At 46.7% G+C, this 19,687-nt stretch overlaps 2 protein-coding genes across 2 annotated transcripts in view; one reads left to right on the plus strand and one right to left on the minus strand.

Annotated features, from left to right (window-relative positions):
- Positions 1 to 978: 978 nt before the first annotated feature.
- On the minus strand, positions 979 to 1,485 carry MRPL41 (mitochondrial ribosomal protein L41; the record flags this gene model as incomplete). The annotated part of the gene is made up of 1 exon (XM_083807302.1): positions 979 to 1,485. The coding sequence occupies one exon, from the start codon at positions 1,483 to 1,485 to the stop codon at positions 1,078 to 1,080; it is 408 nt and encodes a 135-aa protein (XP_083663428.1). The 3' UTR covers positions 979 to 1,077.
- A 297-nt stretch (positions 1,486 to 1,782) lies between these two features.
- Positions 1,783 to 19,687, plus strand: part of PNPLA7 (patatin like domain 7, lysophospholipase) — a 130,114-nt gene continuing 112,209 nt past the window's right edge. Inside the window, exons 1-8 of the mRNA XM_083807288.1 lie at positions 1,783 to 2,176; positions 4,534 to 4,599; positions 5,030 to 5,117; positions 5,765 to 5,847; positions 9,004 to 9,092; positions 9,521 to 9,661; positions 11,058 to 11,217; positions 13,367 to 13,447. Of these exons, the coding sequence (XP_083663414.1) occupies positions 2,141 to 2,176; positions 4,534 to 4,599; positions 5,030 to 5,117; positions 5,765 to 5,847; positions 9,004 to 9,092; positions 9,521 to 9,661; positions 11,058 to 11,217; positions 13,367 to 13,447 (744 nt within the window). The 5' untranslated portion in view covers positions 1,783 to 2,140. The remainder of the gene's footprint in view (positions 2,177 to 4,533; positions 4,600 to 5,029; positions 5,118 to 5,764; positions 5,848 to 9,003; positions 9,093 to 9,520; positions 9,662 to 11,057; positions 11,218 to 13,366; positions 13,448 to 19,687) is intronic.

Here is a 19,687-nt window from a genome sequence, read left to right on the forward strand (position 1 = left end):
TACAGACTGGATGCTCACAGAGAACATAGGTAACATGCATCTTTTCTCCAAACGTGAAAAATTTCATTTTAATTAAATTAGCTGATACTCAAGCTTTGCAGTACTTTGTATTTGGAAAGCCTCATGAAAAAAAAAAAAAAGTACCTTTGGGCAGTGCTACAGCCTCCACACAGATCTGTTGCATAGAACCATTTTATCAAAAACTAAGTACTTAAGTGCCAGGGGAAAAACCATGTTATCTCCAGCAATTTACTTAGAATTTAGCTATTTTTACTTCATAAGCAGTTCCACACAACTCTTAAGTGCTGCTTGTATACGTTGCATTTTATGAGTTGTAGGGCATTGCTCTTTCAGGAATCTATGTCAAAGACAGTTCTTGAGATGTATTTCAAATTTAAGCATCTATCTTCAAAGGTCAAGCACCTGCACTGCTAAGGAACAGTCACTGTAACGATTAACTGTATCTTGATTTACTTCAAAAGTGTAGTTTTAAGGCTTGGGAAAGCCTGGAATAATTGTGCCATTCAATATAAGCTACGGCTCCTGCTCAGAGAGCTTAGGGTAAAGCTTTGTTGGAGGTCTTATCCCTGTTTTAGGGGAACATTTCCCTTTACCTAGGGAGAAATTTATTTGAGCATTCCGCTTTTGGCTGTGCTTGCAACTTGCAGCAGAGCTGTGGCAGTGCTGACCAGGGACACTTCAATTGGAAGTGGCTCATTCCACAGCTCCAGACACTCCCGGAGGCAGAGGAGCCCTCCCTCGTTCCTGGAGGTCAGGCACATTTGTTTCTAAAGCCCGGAGAGAAACTCCCTCCTGCTATTACCAGCGTGTGGTCAATCAGCTCTTGTCTGACAGCAGGACACCCACACGTGCTGCTACACACGTGGTGCAAGCCAGCTAACGCCTTCCCTGCTCGCTGATGGGGAACAAGCTGCCAGTTCCCCCACCGCGATTTAAATCACACATTGCAGAAAGACAAAGCGGAAGGATCGGCTTTTAATACCCACTGAAAGAAACAGTCCCGGATTTGCGGGTGCAGGCCAAGTCTCTCCCACCACTGCTCACGGCAGCAGCTCCCTAGCGCACGTAGTTCTTGGGGAAGAGCTGGAAGAGCTTGCCTTCCTGCGTGGGCTCGAAGCCGTACTTCTGCAGGTCGTTGGGGTCGAAGGCGCCTTCCTTCACGTCCTTTTCGATGCGGGGCGCCACCACCTCGCTGAAGAGCAGCTTGGCCGTCAGCGGCGGCTCGGAGCCCTCGGGGGCGCGGTACGAGACGTAGGGCTTGAGCTTGAAGCCCGCCAGGTCGGGGACGACGAACTGCGGCACCATCTCCTTGACGAGGAGGAACTTCTTGCTGGAGGTCAGCACGCCCAGCTTCTTGGCCCCGCGGCCCTTGTTGTGGCTCCGGGGGCCGCGCTTGCTGGTGAACGGCGACATGCGGTCGGCGCCCCGCACCAGCCCGCGGGCCAGCTGGGCCAGCAGCCCCATGCCGGGCTCCTGCGGCCCCTCAGGAAGCGGCGGGACGGGGGAAGGCGGCTCCGGGCTGAGGGCTCTGTCTCCCGGCGCCACCACCACCGCCTCCCCTCAGGGCTCGGCTCCCCTCACACAACCCGCACCCCGCAGCACCGCCCGCTCCCACTGGTCGGAAGGCACCGGCCAATCCGCGACGCCTATCTTAGCCTGCTCTCGGCGCGGGGCTGGAGGGGGCCAACCAGCAGCGAGGAGGCCGGCTGGGTGGGCGGGGCTTGCCGCTCCCCTCAGCGGCGGGGGCGGTGGCGACGGGCGAGGGGGCGGGGCCGGGCGAGGGGGCGGGGCCGGGCCTGGCTTCGGCCCCGTTCGGCCCCGTTCGGCCCCGTTCGGCGCCGTTCGCAGCGCGGGGGCTCCGGGCGGTGCCGGTACCGGTGCTGAGCCCCCCGGCTGCTGCCGCCTGCCTGCAGCGAGGCTTTCCGTTTGGGAGCGTAGCGGAGAAGCGGAGCTTTCACAAAAAGCAGCCCGGGCCTGGGGGAGGTGGGCGCTGCGCGGCCCCCGCCCGCGGTTTCGGGTTTTTTTTTGCCCCAAAACGAGTGCGGGGCCGGGGGCGGGGCGCGGTCCCTCTCGTCGCTGAGCTCGCCTTCGTCCCTCGGGGGCCCCGGCACCGGCAGGCATGGCCGAAGAGGAGGGCAACAGCAGCAGCCTGGAGGTACGGGGGGCTCCTGTGGGCTTTTGGCGTTTTTCTCTCTCAGCGTCGCCAGGACCCGGAGCGACGCCCCAGCACCGTCGCTCCGTGCGGTGCTGTTTGGGAAGAGCTTTCCCTCACGGGGGCTTTAACCCTCCGGACGTTTCGGGATCGGTCCCGCTCCCGGCGGATTGTACTTTATCGTTTTCCGATTTGTTTTGCCCACGAGCCGCTCGCTCTCGGCTCCCTCTTCCCAGCCGCCGGCAGCATGGCGCGGTTTCTACGTGCCCTGTGCCTGATCCTAAGCCGGCAGCTCGCGGCCCGGCGGGGCACTTGTCGCCCTTCCCGTAATGACACACAGGGCCCGCTGTAGGAAATGTTCATTGCTGGAACTCAAAGCTACGTACGGCGTGCTCGTAGGCAGTTAAAAGGTGTTTTCTTGTAAAAATCCAGTATCTGTAGGCAAACCGTAGGCGTGCGGCCAGGTGTGCCCGTGAGCCACAAGGAAGTCTGGTGTTCGGAGGAATTCGGATTTAAGGTCCTGCTTTCTGCGCCGGCGGAGGCTTTGCACCCCTCCCTGTGCGGGGCACGGCTCCCTCCCTGCTTACCTTTGATTGCAATGCAAAGTTCCTAAGTTCTCGCTGGAGCTGCTTGCTCTGTGCTCGGTACTCTGGATGGGCGTGAGTGTTACTTACGTAGCTCTGTATTTTTATCTACCATGAAGTTTTCATTACGAAAACGAGAATTAAACCTCGGGGAAAAAGCAGACAAATTATTTTCACGTCAACGCACACTCGTAGCCTATCGCCGCTTTATTTTCTAGTGAAGTGCCGGTCTTCTCAGGGATGTTCAAAACAAGTTTTGTGTCCGAGGGTTGTCTGAAGGCTTCTGAGGACTACGTGAGGTCCTTGAACACAGGTGCTGGTAGTGGAGGCTGCGTCCTGCAGCCGTGGGATGTTGTGGCTGTGCAGGGCTGGGGATTTAACAATTTCACAGCTGTCCCAGGGGCTGTCTTCTTATGAAGAACTGCTTACATGGCTCGGGTGCCTGTGAGGTCACATCCTGCTTGTTGGCTTTCCGTGCTGTTCCCAAAGGTTCACTAGTGCTTGAAAGTCTCCCCATGCTGTGGGGGGAATGTTGTTCACGCTGCTGTTGGTAATAAACCATATACGAGCCTCTCAGTTTCTCCTGGAGGTCTGGATTTTTTCTTTCCCGTGCTGACTTTCTGTACTGTGATGGGAGGGCTCTGCGTGTGCGTGTTTTGGTTTGTCGTGACTTTGTTTCTTCTCACGTAGCAGCAATGTGACTGTCAGTTGGCAACTCCTGTTTTCCGTGTTATTTGAGCTCGTACAGGCCTGGATAGTAGCAGAACAGTGCGTAACCCTGACGCTGTCAAGGAGAAACAAGCTAGGTGACCACAATGACTAATATTGCGAACTCACTGGGCTGTGCCACTCTGTATTGGTGGCTAACAGCTTTTCAACATTTTTTTTTTTATTGTGACCTTTCACTGCCATCCCACTGATAACAGCGGTAGTTCGAGGATGTTGGGAACGTTGTTGGTACGCTGCGTTAAAGCAGTCTCAGAAGATAAAATCTCATCTGCAAGCATCGGCTGGTCAGGCACTGCAAACCCGGAATGAACTTTGATGAGGGAGACTCTCGTGGTTTGGTGACTCTCAGCGTGCACTTGCAGTTTACTTTTGGTTGCAAAGCTAAATTAAGACATCATCCAAATCTGGAACTGAGGGCAAAAATTGGCACCAAAAAATAAGGTTCAAGTACTTGAAAGGTTTGAGTCAGACTTAAGACTTGCTGGCTGGTGTGTTCTTATACTCTTTTTAGTTTCCTACTTGTTCCTAATGTTTGGTTTGCTTTTTACCTCCGCTCAGGTAAGTTCTGAGCTGTAAAACTTACAGCTTTTATAACTTCCACATTTTTTCCCCAGAATAACAACAGTCAGGATAGGTTCCAGGACTGTATACCTGAGTTAGAGCTTTTACCCACGTGCATATCTTCCTGGTTTAAGCTGAATTTCATCTGCCACATGATTGCTTATTTTCTTAGTCTCATAAAAACGTAAAGTTCCACTCTTGTCCGTATTGCTCTGAGTAACATAGTCATCAAAAAAAAAAAAAAAAAGCTATCACCTCACTGTTTGACCCTGTTTTAGCATGGTTAGAACTGACACCAATATAGAACTCCAGTACTGGCCCCTCCCCACTGAATGTGTTGTGTTTCAAAGTGGATGATGGTTGAAAGAAAGACATTAGAAAATATAATCAAGTTGTACTGTGTATGGCAGAGCAGACACTGAGATGTTTTTATGGAGGCTTTTTGCCTGTTGTGGGAAACTAATTTCACTTTCCTTTTGGTGCTAGGCTGTGTTACCAGCAGGTGGAACGCGAATTCTTCAATTCGTAGAAGACAGAATACAGACTACTATGGTAATGTACAGCTTTAATCAACTGGATGAAAGATTGTGTGTGCATAAATAGTGTGCACTTGCTTGTAAGCTCCAATAACTCTGCTTTGTCGAAGTTGCAGTCTGAGTAGACTGAGAGGAGTTTTTGTTTCCTTATTGTTGCTGTGCATGAGGCAGGAATTAATTCCTCTTATTTCATCCCATGTATATTTAGCTCATCAGCTCATAGATCTTTGGGGGAAGAATGCTGAATACTTTGCATATAAGCTTATGAAGCACTGATATAACTTAAATTTAAACTTCTTGCACATGTGATGTTTTAGTTAAAACTGAAATATTTATGAATGTGCTTGATATTCAGGCCACTTACTAGCTAAGTGTTCTCCAAAACATAAAATAACTTTCAACTACAAAAGTCATTAATTTGTTTCCCCTGTAACTTCTTCCCACAGCTGACTGGAATTGCAATCGGAGCTGCAGTTGCTTTGCTCCTGATAGGGATTGTTGTGATCGTCATCTACAGAAGAGTGAAACAGTCTAGTAAGTACTCAACAACAATGTTGAAAAACAGTTTTCGCAGTATTTTTTCCTCAGTAACCTTCAGTATTTTTGTAGCATTATGTGGTAAATTCTGGGTCAATTTGCAATAACTGCTTGCTGTGAAGGTAGTGGCTTCTGCAGAAAAAAAGCTTTAACAGGATAAAGAACTTGTGTTGATACACTTACCCAGCTCTGAATGTCAAATTCATAACTGTCTTGTGCAAGACACTGGAGACTTCTGTTTCTCTAGTGTATGGTAGCCTTAATGTCACTTGGCTTACAAATAATTTCAAGCCTGCTGTGATTTCACTGTTAAAATAATGAGACAAGTGAACTAGAGGTTTCCTTTTGTGATATTAAAGTCCCCTGATCTCTCTACCTGTTTAGAGAGCCTTTTTATCTCCCCCAGTGATTAGGTGGAGCCTTAAGCTAGCTCATCCCTAGGCTGGCTTGGCTAACCGGAGCTGAATCGTGAGGTGTCTTGTGCTGGTTTGAATTCGAAGTGCTGGCCACAATAGTTTGCTTCTTAGCAGACAGGAACTGTGGCTATTATGGAAGTAACAAAGCTGACAACTCGTGCTTAGTCTTCTTTCTGCCTGTAACGTAAAGCTGCACATGGTTTCTGATGGGAAACTTCTCTGTTTTAGAACAACTTCAACCACACGTGCCTCAATACAGATTTCGCAAGCGAGACAAAGTGATGTTCTATGGGCGGAAGATCATGAGAAAGGTAAGAACGTTTGGCACGGTTGGAGGGACGTAAAGATTAAAATCCAGTTTAGGAGGTCTGGTAAATTTTGAAATATTTCACTTGCTTAGTCTGGCTCAGGATCTTTGACCTATTAAACTTCCCTGAAATTTTGGGGATGTGTCAGAATTCCTGGAATTTTGCCAGAATTGCGAACGGAACAGCACAGGCTTCTCTTTCTGATTAAACCTTACCTCCTTCAGGAATATTTTCAGACATCAAGGATAGTGGTGAATCAAAGAATACTCCTCTATGGAATTGATGGTTGATTATCTATAATAATCTACCTATCTTTTTCTATATTTAGAATTATATTCAAGATATTCAGTGTCTATATTCAGGATTGTCCTTTTCAGATAACAACTTCTAGTGCGGTCCTTATGTTCAAAGCTGACACTGTCTTTCCCATGTTAGGAGACGGCCAGTCTATTTGGGGAGCATGTACTTAGATTTATCTTTCTGCAGTCTACCTATGAAGAGCGCTAACCACTTCAATGTATGAGCCCTTGTTTTCTTGAATTGCAAATAAGACTTTCAAACTATAATTACAGACTACTCCAGAGGGCTTTATCCAGTGATTGAACTTTGCCTTAGATTGCAGCAAGGAATGTTACGTGTGCCCTAGGTTTCCTGTCCTGATGTTCTTTGTGCCCTATTATTCTAAAATGTCTCCTTGAATTTTCTATCAGTCAGAAGTCAGTTCCCGCGTGGGATCTGGTTTGACTCTGGCTGATCAATTGGTTAAATCCTTAAAGTCTATGGCTGCCTTTCTGATACTTAGTTCTCTCTTTTTTTTTTTTTTTTGTCTTTACAGTTTCACTTTGTCTTTTTCACTTGTAACAAGAAGGTTTGAACAGACATTTCCTGTGACTAACTAGGCTAGCCTTGGTAGGCATCCTAGGTTTTCACCACTGATGGTCTGGTTTTCAGTTAACTGAGGAGGTTAATGTTCCTGCCTTGCTTCCCTTGAAGCTGTTTAGTGTGTGCTGAACATGAGATTCTTTTTTCCCCCGATCGACAGTACCACCATGGCCAAAAGAACTAATCTTTCCAGAGGAGGAATGAATGGCTATGTCAGTGCAGAGATGTGCAAGCTTGTAAGAAAACCAAACGCGATAGGACCTGGGTGTCGAGGTGACTTCCTTGCTCAATGCTATCTGTGCCAAAGTCTATGTAGCAACTTCTTGGAGTTTTAGTACATACAATGTTATTGAGAGAGCCCGACTTTGGAAAGCTGCATCTTACTCAGATGGTGTTGTGGTTTAACCTGGCTGGCAGCTAAACACCACACAGCCGTTCGCTCACCCTCCCCCCTCCCTCTCTGGGATGGGGGAGAGAAACGGGAAAGTGAAGCCTGTGAGTTGAGATAAAGACAGTTTATTAAGACAGGAATATAATAATAACAATAATAATAATAGTGATAATGATAATAGTATTAATAATAATAATGTGTAAGAAACAAGTGATGCACAATGCAATCGCTCACCACCCGCTGACCGATGCCCAGCCTATCCCCGAGCAGCCGGCCCCCCACCCCGGCCAGCCACCCCTATATATTGTTTAGCATGACATCAGATGGTATGGAATACCCCTTTGGCCAGTTTGGGTCAGCTGTCCTGGGTCTGTCCCCTCCCAGCTCCTGCTGCACCCCCAGCCTGCCCGCTGGTAGGACAGAGCGAGAAGCCAAAAAGTCCTTGGCCTGGTGTAAACACTGCTCTGCAACAATTAAAACATCAGCATGTTATCAGCGCTCTTCTCATCCTAATCCAAAACATAGCACCCTACCAGCTACTATGAGGAAAATTAACTCTGTCCTAACTGGAACCAGGACAGATGGGGACTCTGAACTCTTCTCAGAGTAGCAAACGGTTATTGTCTGCTTGTAGTCAGATACAAATGGCTGGTGGAAGAAAAAGGCAACTTACTCCTGCCTGCGATGTGTGCTCCCTGCCCACCGTCCTGCAGAGTCAGATCCAGGGTGCGGGTCTGGGGGGGTCCCCGGCCCGTGGGACCTGCGTGGCAGGAGGGGGCTGGAGCGGCCCCTTCAGGACCACCGGCAGAGTGGGGCTACAGGCGTCCTCGCTGCCTGTGGGACAGCCTGCTCGAGTCCAGCTGTGTGCTCACACAGACACTGCTTAACAATGCGTAGAGAAATAAGGTGCGGATAAATAACCTTGCTTTGTCAGACACCGCTTGTGGGGGAACGCGTCCTCTTGTGGGCTGCCGCAGCCCTCCGCCTCATGCGCTTTGCTCAGATGAATTCAGATGTTTGGGCTTGATGACAGACACTGCTGTTTTTAAAACTGAGCATTGTTCTTGGACTGTGCTTCTGAAATTTGTAACTTCATAATCTTCATATTGTCTGACACGTTTATATAAAGCTGCCTAGAATTTCACATGGTAAAATCATTTTTGTTTTGGTGGGGGTTGGAGGGGTTTAGACCTTGCCTTTTGCTTTTGCTCCCGAATGAGATATATAGAATATTGCAAACTGCTGTTTGGAGTGAAATACTTCATGCATTTTTGGTAAAATGCCACGCTTTTACTCTTAAAAAAAAAAAAAGAAAGAAAAAGGAAAAAAGTCTCCAAACTAATTGAAGATTTTTTTATTACTTTTTTTTTTTTGGTGAGGAAAGTAGTAATACTTTGGTTATTCATGAGGTTATTTTCTTGGTCTTGCAGTTGTTGCAATTCTCCAGAAGGTGGCACTTAGTTACTGTGAAAAGGAACAAAAGACCGGCTGCATGTCTGTGGTGCTGTTTGTCACCAGTTGAAAAATGAGTCAGGCCCTGGTGTGTTAACATCAGACTGCCAGAGGAATACTGGAACTTCAAATGTTACTTCTCAGCCTGACGTTGGGTGTTCCTAAGTGAGAATTGTGTAGCTAAGGGTTTCTTTTTCTTCACTGCCATCCATTACCACTGTAGTGGTTGCTTTTCAAGATCAAAATATACTTTGCTTTATGTCTAGAAAGAAAGTGATCCTGAAGTAAGTGTTATTCCAGTCCTCAAAGCCTTATATTATTGCCTCACTCTACCCATGTTCTAATGACCTGGTAGGTAAGTCGGATCTTTTGCAGGGTTGGAGCTAAGGTTATGTTTTTTAGTAAATGTTTCTGGTTTTGTTACTTCCTCCTAGGTTACAACCCTTCCAAACTCTCTGGTTGGGAACACTGTGCCTCGCCAAAGGATGCGGAAACGGGCAAAAGTTTTAAATTTGGCAAAAAGGTACTTGGGCTCTTGGGAAGGGGAGAATTCATGCGATGGGTGCTGTTGTGTGTTTGTTGTGTTGCGTGTGGTGGCGGTGTTTTGTTTTGTTTGTGTGTGGGGGGTGTGGAACCAATCCCTAGCACAGTGTTTTTCCATTGCTGTTGTTTTTCACAATCCTTTGGTCTCCCAGCTGGGCATTGGCCTTGCATTCTGCTGGGAAGTTTGTTGAAATGGAGTGGGTGTGCCTGCAGCATTGTCTGCAGCTTTGCTGAAGAAGGCAGGAAGGGAGCAGTCGGAGAGTGGAACACTGCTGTTTTATCTGTTTGATAACGTGTCACTTGGTATAGTGTGCTTTTGGTATTGCACTCAGCCTATGGTGCCCGTGTACAGCTGGCTGCTAAGACAGATGAGATGCCACCCTGACCTTCTGGTGTTTTGATTTGTAGGATTCTGCGTATCAAGAAAGAGTGTCCAACTCTGCAGCCCAAGGAACCACCTCCCTCTCTGCTAGAGGCAGATCTGACAGAATTTGATGTAAAGAATTCCCATTTGCCATCGGAAGTCCTATACATGCTTAAAAACGTTAGGTAACGTTAAATGGAAAGATTATTTTGCTTTTAACAGATATTCAAGTGATATAAATATTCTTGCTGCCTCATTTAAAGCCTTAAAATTTATCTCTGTGTGGTCAGAGTATTTAAACAGTTGAAAGAAACTTCACCTGAGCATGATGAAAAAGTTAAGTAGTTTCCAAATTTCTAGAAACTAAGAAAATATTGGAGTGCATTAAAAAGAAAACAGAGTGGGATGGGGGAGACAGTTTAGTGCCTAAATTTGGAGATAGTAAGATTTTTCTAATATGAACAGATTTCTGTTTGCATTTTTAAAATTCCCTTTGGACCGTATCTGACCATTTTTTGTGCAAACTTTGTCATAATTAGTAAATACTAATTGGCTGCCATATTGACAACTTGCTAAACTGCGGGATTTTTTACTTGTCTAGCTAAAAAGGTTACAAATAAAATCAAAGCCAACTTAATCCCCCCAGCCCTCTGAAGGGGTGATAGGAAGGTCATTGTGCCAATTCAGTTAAGTGTTGATATTGCTGCCAAAGCAAAAAGGAAGAGTTTCAGATCTGGAACTTTGGTTTTGTTTGTATATGTTAATTTTTTCCCTATTACAATCTAATTTAGTCCCGAAGGTCATACATAATAGATGTTTTGGTACTCTAATAAAATTACTTTGATACTGTAGTAAAAGTACTATTTAAGTCATCTAAGCTTTCTCCTGTGGAATTCTGACGTCCTATGACTAATTGATGTTGCAGAAGAATTAGATTGATTGATCGTGTTAAGTGTGAGCTAATGGAGCTATATGGAAGGCCCTTCTGGTGCTGTGCACAGAATGCTTAGGTTTAAGGTGGAGATTTCCGTCTGCCTGGTGGTGACTAACTAGTTTCAGTGTCACAGGAGTCCAGTTGCACGTTGCCTGCAGGAGGTAGTACAAATTTACAAGGATACGATGATGGGATTTTTTTTTTCCTTCAGTATTTCTCATGTGTTCTGGTTACATTGGGGTAGCTGTACTACAAGGGAAAGTTACACATTGTATGACAAAAGCTACCCTTTGTAAATCTGTTGTGGGTTTTTATATTTCTTCCCCTTGAAAAGCCATGTTAGCATTTGCTTGACGAAGACTAGGTCTACTTCCTTTTGAGCCTGTTGGCATTGTTTGGTGTGATGTTCAAAAACGAACTCCAGTATTTACACTTTTCAGCATTTTACAGTACTCCTGCATTTCTGTCTTGGTGACTTCTGCACTAGGAAATGCCAGACCATTGTCCTGCTGTGCTACAACTTCCTCTAAGGTCTTTTGTGAGGGCTTTGGTGATTTAGGAAGGATTTTCCAAGGGTGGTGACAGCTTTAGGTTTCCCTTTGCATAGAAGGGGGGAAAAAGCTAATATTTCATTTTCTTTCCTGCAGGGTCCTTGGTCACTTTGAGAAGCCTCTTTTCCTGGAACTGTGCAAGCACATGTTTTTTGTGCAGTTGCACGAAGGTGAATACATCTTCCGTCCTGGGCAGCTTGATAACAGCATCTATGTTGTGCAAGATGGAAAGTTGGAAGTTTGCATTCAAGAAAACGTAAGAATAAACTAAGTCATGGTTCTTGAGATAAATCTCTTGGTATAGCGTGTGTGTTGGCATGAATTATTAAGCATTGATTAAACTTATGTTTGAATCATACTGATTTTAGTAAAGACTGCTTCCAACCCATCAGGGCCATGATATTTCAAGGTGAAGGTTTTGAGCTGTGGTCCACCACGTGTTAGAAGAGCGAGCTAAATGCAGCAGTTATGGGGCATTCTGAAATAACCTCACATACTCTGGTCACATAGTTACTGCGGGAGATTGGGGTGCAAGACTGGCTTTGCATACTGTTGGAAACATCCTCATTTTGGATGATGGTTATATAAATTAGGGGTACAGAATAGGACAGTGTCAGTAGAAGAGACCAAGTGATGCTGTGCTCCAGAATACTTTAGCCTGCTAGTTAAGGGGCTTGCCTGGAAGATGGCAGATCCAGATTCACTTTTGGGTAGACAAGGAAAAGAAATGATAGCTTGTATTGTGGGTGAGTCTTAAAACATTGTGCGATCCATTGCAATCCATTCTGCCAATCTGGATTACTTTTTTGTTTATTATTATTCTTGACTGAACTTTTCAAGTTTAATTCAGTTTTGGTGGCTGAAAATGCATTTGCTAGGGTTTCTAATGATCTAAAATTTTCTGATTTCTATATATACTTTTGTGGTGGTTTTACTCGGGTGGGCAGTCGAGCTCAACCACAGCTGCTCTCTCATTCCCCTCCTCAAAGGGGAGGGGGAGAAAATACGATGCAAAGGGCTCAAGGGTTGAGATAAGGATGGGGAGATCCCTCAACAATTATCGTGACGGGCAAAACAGACTCAGAGTAGGGAGACAGTAAGATTTATTGACTATTACTAACAAGCTAGAGAAGTGAGAAACAAAGGAAAGAAACCAAAAACGCTTTTTCCGTCTCCTGAGTGGCACAGGGGAGGGGGGAAAATGGTGTGTGGTCAGTCTATAGCGCTTCTTCTCTGCTGCTCCTTCTTGGTCACTCTCTGCCCCTGCTCTATGTGGGGTCCCTCCCACGGGATGCCGTCCTTGCTGACCTGATCCTGCGTGGGCTTCCCACAGGCAGCAGCTCTTCAAGAACTGCTCCCATATGGGTCCGTACCACAGGGTCCATCCATCCCCCAGGAGCAAACTGCTCCAACCTGGGTCCCCCACAGGCGGCAGCTCCCCCCAGACCCCTGCTCCTGCGTGGGCTCCTCTCCACGGGCTGCAGCTCCGGCCCGGGGCCTGCTCCTGCGGGGGCTCTCCATGGGCCACAGCCTCCTCCAGGCCACATCCACCTGCTCCACCAGGGGCTCCTCCACGGGCTGCAGCGTGGAGATCTGCTCCGTGTGGGACCCGTGGGCTGCAGGGGGACAGCCTGCTCCACCAGGGGCCTCTCCCCAGGCCGCAGGGGAACTGCTGCTGTGAGCCTGGAGCACCTCCTGCCTCCTGCTGCACTGAACCTGGGGGCTGCAGGGCTGGTGCTCACTCCTCTCTCTCCCAGCTGCTGTTCCCCAGCAGTTTTTTTCCCCCTTTCTAAAATCTGCCTCACAGAGGTGCATACAATGTTGCTTGTTGGCTGGGCTATGACCAGCAGTGGGGCCCTTACCTGACATGGGGCAGCGTCTGGATGCTTCTGGATTCTTCTCGCAGAATCCAGCCCTATGCCCTGCCTCCCGCTACCAAAACCTTGCCACATAAACCCACTACAGCTTTTCCCTTTTTTCTGTTTTACTGCTTATTGATATGTAATCCTTTAATAAAGGGAGCTAATTCGGTTCCAGAGTGAAGAAAGCTTTTTTGTTTTTCTTCGTTACATAGCAAAGACAAGTGGGTGACATCTACCCCTAGACAAAAGAGGCTTGTAGTTTCCTTTAATTTATCACTTCCTGAACTGCACTGGAGTGTCTTTAAATGTCTTGTGGTTTTCCTGCTGTCTGTTAGAATGGTGGTTTACAATCTGGGTGATGTGAATTAGCACACTTCCATCAGAGCAAAGACTAGCATCCAAGTTCTAATGGGGGACCATTTCTGTTAGGGCTGTTCAGACTATCTGGGAGAATGACAGCAAGTTAAGCTTTCTAAAACACTCTGTATATGCCATATATACACATCTGTGAGCCTATAGTAATCTTCTATCCTACACTTGCAGGATGGAACAGAAGTGGTTGTTAAGGAGGTGCTGGCAGGAGACAGTGTCCACAGCCTTCTCAGCATTCTAGATGTTATCACGGTAAGTTCTTGAATGTGCAGGTTTCCTGCAGTGCTGTCTTATGTCACTGAGCCTGGTGTGGGGGGAGAAGTAAACTTTCAACATTACTAGGAAAGAATTGCAGTGGCTAAAGTTTCTTTAACCAGTCCTTTTTCTCCTTTACAGCTGTAAACTGGTTGTGAAAAATGTATGCTTAACAGTGTAACACTGGCTATTTCTCAGCAACTTTTCTGCTAAACATCAGGGTTTGAATCTTTCATTTATGTCTGGAAAAACCGAGGTATAGTTTTTGATTTGCTCAAGGTCACAAAGAAGTCAGGAGAAGGACCAGGTTAGGGCCCAGAATTCCTGGATTTTATATGGTTTGACTTATTACTTAACAAATTTATTTTTATTTAGTCCAATGAAAATAATCTGACGGTTGTTATTATTGTAATTATACTGTGAAACCACTTGATGGATTTAATTTTTTCCTAATATGTTGGTGTTGCTAGTGGCCATCTGAAGGTTGTGCTCTGTAGCAAGCGATAGGATGAGCTAAGTGCTAGCTGGTTGCACAAATTAGCAGTGTGGATTTTGTTTCAGGTGGAATTACAGAGATGGGTTTTCTGAAACTGTCCCGGCATATCTTATTTAGGAATGCCTAAACTGAAGGTGGTGGATTCATCATCTTCAATAACATGCAAGCACTTGAGTGCTTACTTGGAGGGTGTTGATAGCTGAGATTAAGATGAAAATCTAATCAATAAGTTGTTCATAGTTGACATCGATTCTCTTATATTTGTCTGTTTCCTTTCATTAAATAGTATCCTTATCATACATGTGAGTTTTAATGATTCTGTAGTGTTCTTTGCCACTTCTAGATGAAAGCAGATACTCCATATTTATGTGTGTATGTATAAATAAAAATTTCCATTAAACCTATTGAAAGTAATAACAATTTTTAAGCTAGGACATGCTTTCTTCTGTAGGAAGCAATGACAAGTAAATAATTTGGACTGTGCACGTCTGCTTCTTGCTGTCAAATCCATACTAATAGCAGATTCAGAGGTATCTTTGCCATTGATGCTTCCAACAGTAAATTGTCTTAAGGACAGTATCCTAAAGAGCAGGACCACCATGGAGAACCTGAATACTAATCATACTCTTTTCCTGTATTCTTATACAAAAAGAATTTAATGTTCTCTTCAATGTTGATTTTCTGTTGCACTTTTTTATCAGGATGGTTGTCATTCATTTCTCTTTTTATTTTCATTCTATCGTTTTTTCTTCATTCTTATTAGTTACACCAGTAGTGAATCAGAATAGAAGAATTATTGAAAGTCTGATTAAAAGGCGCTGTTAGTGTGCAGAAGAGTATAAAACCAAGAACCTTGCACACTTCCTTTCTAAAGTAACTTGTTCTAATTTATTTTGTGCTACTCCCTCTTTTCTTTCTTGTTTCTCTGCTTTGTGAACTGATTTATTTTTGTTTTTCCTTCTCGTTATGCTTCTTATTCACTTGGGTATAGGAGTAGCATGAAAATGGGCAAGGAGCGGGAAAGTACTATTGATCAAAATAGAGGAGGTTTCTCTGTGGCGTTTGGAGGTATTGGATGAGTCTTAGAACTTCCTGCAGATACCATACCCTTAACGAAGTTTTACTGTACCACCAAACAGGTGGACCTGAATTGAAGAAAAAATGCTTTCAGAGAGACTTTGAATTGTTTGAGCTGGATTGGTGATTTCTTTGTCTGGTTTTGTGACATATGACATCAGGCTTGTCTCGTACTTGGTTGAGAGATGCGCAAAAAAGTTGAGGTGGTTGTTGGAAGTGCTGCCATTTGTTGTAGGACCCAAAGGTAGGGCATGTAAGAGGTAATTTTCCTATTTAATTGTCTAATTTTTAAAGTTTCCTTAGATCTACTAAATAGAAATACCATCTCTGAATTAAAAGACTTGTTCTACGTTTCAGTTATTCTGAGAACAGATACATGTTGCTTTCTCAAAACTCAGAGGTGAAACTGGAGAATTTGAATCCAGGTAGATGCCAGCATGAGATTTTGGAACAGTTCAGTGTTGTAGTTTAATCATCTGACTCTGAGTTGATATGGCCTTAAATATTAAAGAAGTCTCTGAACTGGACATTGACGTCCACGCAAGTGTTTTTGGAAGTTGTTGCTGAGTGCTCACCCTACACCTGTCCTTTTTTTCCCCATTTTCTATTTCCTGAATGATGAGTTTTTTCTGAGCTGAATGGGACAAACAAAGGCTGTGTTTGAGGATGGCTGCTGGCACTACGGGTTTTGCTATTCTTTTGTCTTCCATGTGAAGATGGCATTTGGTAAACTGTGAGCAGGTGGCATAGCTGGAAAAAAAGAAATAGTCTTGATCAATTGCCAGTGAGTGACTGAGGGGCAAAAAATGAAAGGCTGAGGAGTATCACACACAGTATCACAGATTTCTAGGTTGGAAGAGACCTCAAGATCATCTAGTCCAACCTTCGACCTAACACTAAGTACTCCACTAAACCATATCGCTAAGCTCTACATCTAAACATCTTTTAAAGACCTCCAGGGATGGTGACTCCACCACCTCCCTGGGCAGCCCGTTCCAATGCCTAATGACCCTCTCGGTAAAGAAGTACTTCCTAACATCCAACCTAAAACTCCCCTGGCACAACTTTCGCCCATTCCCCCTCGTCCTGTCACCAGGCACGTGGGAGAACAGACCAACCCCCACCTCTCTACAGCCTCCTTTAAGGTAACTGTAGAGAGCGATGAGGTCTCCCCTGAGCCTCCTCTTCTCCAGGCTGAACAAGCCCAGCTCCCTCAGCCGCTCCTCGTAAGACTTGTTCTCCAGACCCCTCACCAGCTTGGTCGCCCTTCTCTGGACTCGCTCGAGCACGTCCATGTCCTTCCTGTAGCGAGGGGCCCAAAACTGAACACAGTACTCAAGGTGCGGCCTCACCAGAGCCGAGTACAGGGGCACAATCACTTCCCTCGACCTGCTGGCCGCACTGCTTCTTATACAGAAGATCGCCTGCTTGCCCTGCAAGTGCCGTGTGATGACCCTCAAGATAATCTGCTCCATGAGCTTTCCTGGCACTGAGGTCAAACTGACAGGCCTATAGTTCCCGGGGTCTGCCCTGCGGCCCTTCTTGTAGATGGGCGTCACATTGGCTAGCCGCCAGTCAACTGGGACCTCCCCCGATAGCCAGGACTGCCGATAAATGATGGAAAGCGGCTCGGCCAGCTCTTCCGCCAGTTCTTTCAGTACCCTCGGGTGCATCCCATCCGGCTCCATCGACTTGCGCACATCCAAGCTCCGTAGCAGGTCGCCAACCATTTCCTCATGGATAGCGAAGGCCACATCCTGCTCCCCATCCCCTTCCACCAGCTCAAGGCACTGGGTATCCAGAGAACAACCGGTATTGCCGCTAAAGACTGAGGCAAAGGCGGCATTAAGCACCTCAGCCTTTTCCTCATCCTTAGTAACTAGGTTCCCCCTCGCATCCAGTAAAGGATGGAGATTCTCCTTAGTCCTCCGTTTCGCGTTGATATATTTGTAAAAGGATTTTTTGTTGTCTTTAACGGCAGTAGCCAGGTTGAGCTCCAGATGAGCTTTGGCCTTTCTAATTTTCTCCCTGCACAGCCTCGCTACATCCTTGTAGTCCTCCTCAGTGGCCCGCCCTTTTTTCCAAAGATTATAAACCCTCTTTTTTCTGGTAAGCACAAGCCGCAACTCTCTGTTGAGCCAGGCCGGTCTTCTTCCACGCCGGCTCGTCTTTGGGCACGTGGGGACGGACCGCTCCTGTGCCATCACGATTTCCTTCTTGAGGAGCGCCCAGCCTTCCTGGACTCCTCTGCCCTTCAGAACCGCCTCCCAAGGGACTCGGCCAACCAGCGTCCTGAGCAGCTCAAAGTCAGCCCTCCGGAAGTCCAATACAGCAGTTTTGCTGGTCCCCTTCCTGGCCTCGCCAAGAATAGAGAACTCTACCATTTCGTGGTCACTCTGCCCAAGACAGTTTCCGACCACCACATCTCCCACCAGTCCTTCTCTGTTTGTGAAGAGAAGGTCTAGCGGGGCACCACCCCTGGTAGGTTCACTGACCAGCTGCATCAGGAAGCTATCTCCCACGCTCTCCAGAAACCTCCTAGACTGCTTTCTCTGTGCCGTGTTGTGTTTCCAGGATATGTCCGGGAAGTTGAAGTCCCCCACGAGGACAAGCGCCGACGATTTTGCAACTTCTGTCAGTTGCCTATAAAACTCCTCATCCGTCTCCTCATCCTGGTTCGGCGGTCTATAACAGACCCCGACCAGGATGCTAGCCTTGCCAGCCTTCCCGCGGATCCTAACCCACAGGGATTCAACCTTATCATTCCCAGCCTGGAGTTCCACAACATCGAAAGATTCTCTAATGTAGAGAGCCACGCCACCACCCCCTCTGTGCTGCCTGTCCCTCCTGAAGAGCCGATAGCCAGGCATTACAGCACTCCAGTCGTGGGAGCGGTCCCACCACGTCTCCGTGATGGCAACCAAGTCGTAGCCTGCCTGCTGCATGATGCAGCTCCTCCAGCTCCTCCTGTTTGTTACCCATGCTGCGTGCATTAGTGTAGATGCACTTCAGCTGGGCCATCGCCTTCTTCCCCGGCCTAGCCATTGTTTCCCCCGGCACAGCTCCAACAAGCCTTGTTTGAGCCCCGTCCCCCTTCTTACCTCGTTTAAAGCGCTCTCTATGAGTCCCGCCAGCTCCTGGCCTAGGATCCGTGTTCCCTTTGGAGATAGGGACCCGTCTGGGGCCATCAGGCCGGGTGCCGAATAAAGCTCCCCATGGTGAAAAAACCCAAAATTTCTATGCTGGCACCAGCCTCTGAGCCACCTATTAACCACATGAGCTTTCCGTGTCCTCTCCGTGCCTCTCTCTTCCCCTGTAGGGATAGACGAAAACACCACCTGCACTCCCGCTCCCTCCACCAATCGTCCCAGCCCCCTATAGTCCTGTTTGATAGCCTTGAGGCTTCTCTTTTCAACATCGTCACTGCCAGCCTGGACTATCAAAAGCGGGTAATAGTCAGAGGGGCGAACCAGGTTTGGAAGCTTCCTGGTAATGTCTCTGACCCTGGCCCCAGGGAGGCAGCAGACTTCCCTACGTGTGGGGTCAGGCCGACAAATAGGGCCCTCCGTTCCCCTGAGGAGGGAGTCGCCCACAACAATCACCCTTCTTTCTTTCTTGGTGGAGGCAGTCCTGAGGCGTGGAGTCGACTTCCTCACCTCAGGCATCCTCCTGGGTAGGCTTCCTACCTCATCCTCACCCACCGGTACCTCATCCTCACCCACCGGAGTAGAAGAAGCTGGGGAAAAAAGTCACCTGGATAAAAAGGGGAGCCTGCAGAGCTCAAGTTCATTTAAGCGGCAGGAGATAAGATGGGCAAAAGTTGCGCCAGGGGAGGTTTAGGTTGGATATTAGGAAGAACTTCTTTACTGAAAGGGTTGTTAGGCATTGGAATGGGCTGCCCAGGGAAGTGGTTGGGTCGCCATCCCTGGAGGTCTTTAAAAGACGTTTAGATGTAGAGCTTAGTGATATGGTTTAGTGGAGGACTGATTAGTGTTAGATCAGAGGTTGGACTGGGTGATCTTGGAGGTCTCTTCCAGCCTAGACGATTCTGTGATTCTATGGGTCATAAGAAGCAATCGATTGTTGCAAGAACGTTGGGTAACATCTTCCTCTGGACTAAACTGGCTCTTCTGAAATCTAAGCAATGGGAATAGGGAGAACGTGCCATAGTTTTGGGTGCAAAAAGGAGCTATTGCTCCAAGTTGGAGAATGTAAGGCACCTGTGTCTCTACTAGGAGATTTATTTTGGCCCTTTGCTGTCATCTGGATTCAACTACTACTTTAGCTGTGACATTTGTCACCTACAATATTTAATTACTCTGCAGGTCTTAGAACAAGACAGACGTAAATAGTTATCTGCTTCAAGAACAAAAAGTTCTCTCAAAAAACCCCTAGTTTACTACTGATTATAACTTGTGTTCCTTGTGGCCTCAGTGTGTCATTGTAAAATTGCGTAACTTAAATGTGATATTCTCCGTGCAGCTGATTACATTACATTTGAAAGAACTGACAATTATAGGAACATTTCCTCTTTCCACTCCTCTGACAGCTTTTAGCATGTTCCAACCCTGTTAGACATGGTGGTTGACTCTTTCAAAGGCAGGCTGCTCTCACGCAGGGATTTCGAAAAGGAAAAATTATATGCTGAAAAACTGGAGGGGTGG

Source organism: Anser anser (assembly GCF_964211835.1).
Source record: "Anser anser genome assembly, chromosome: 21".
Lineage (NCBI taxonomy): Eukaryota > Metazoa > Chordata > Aves > Anseriformes > Anatidae > Anser > Anser anser.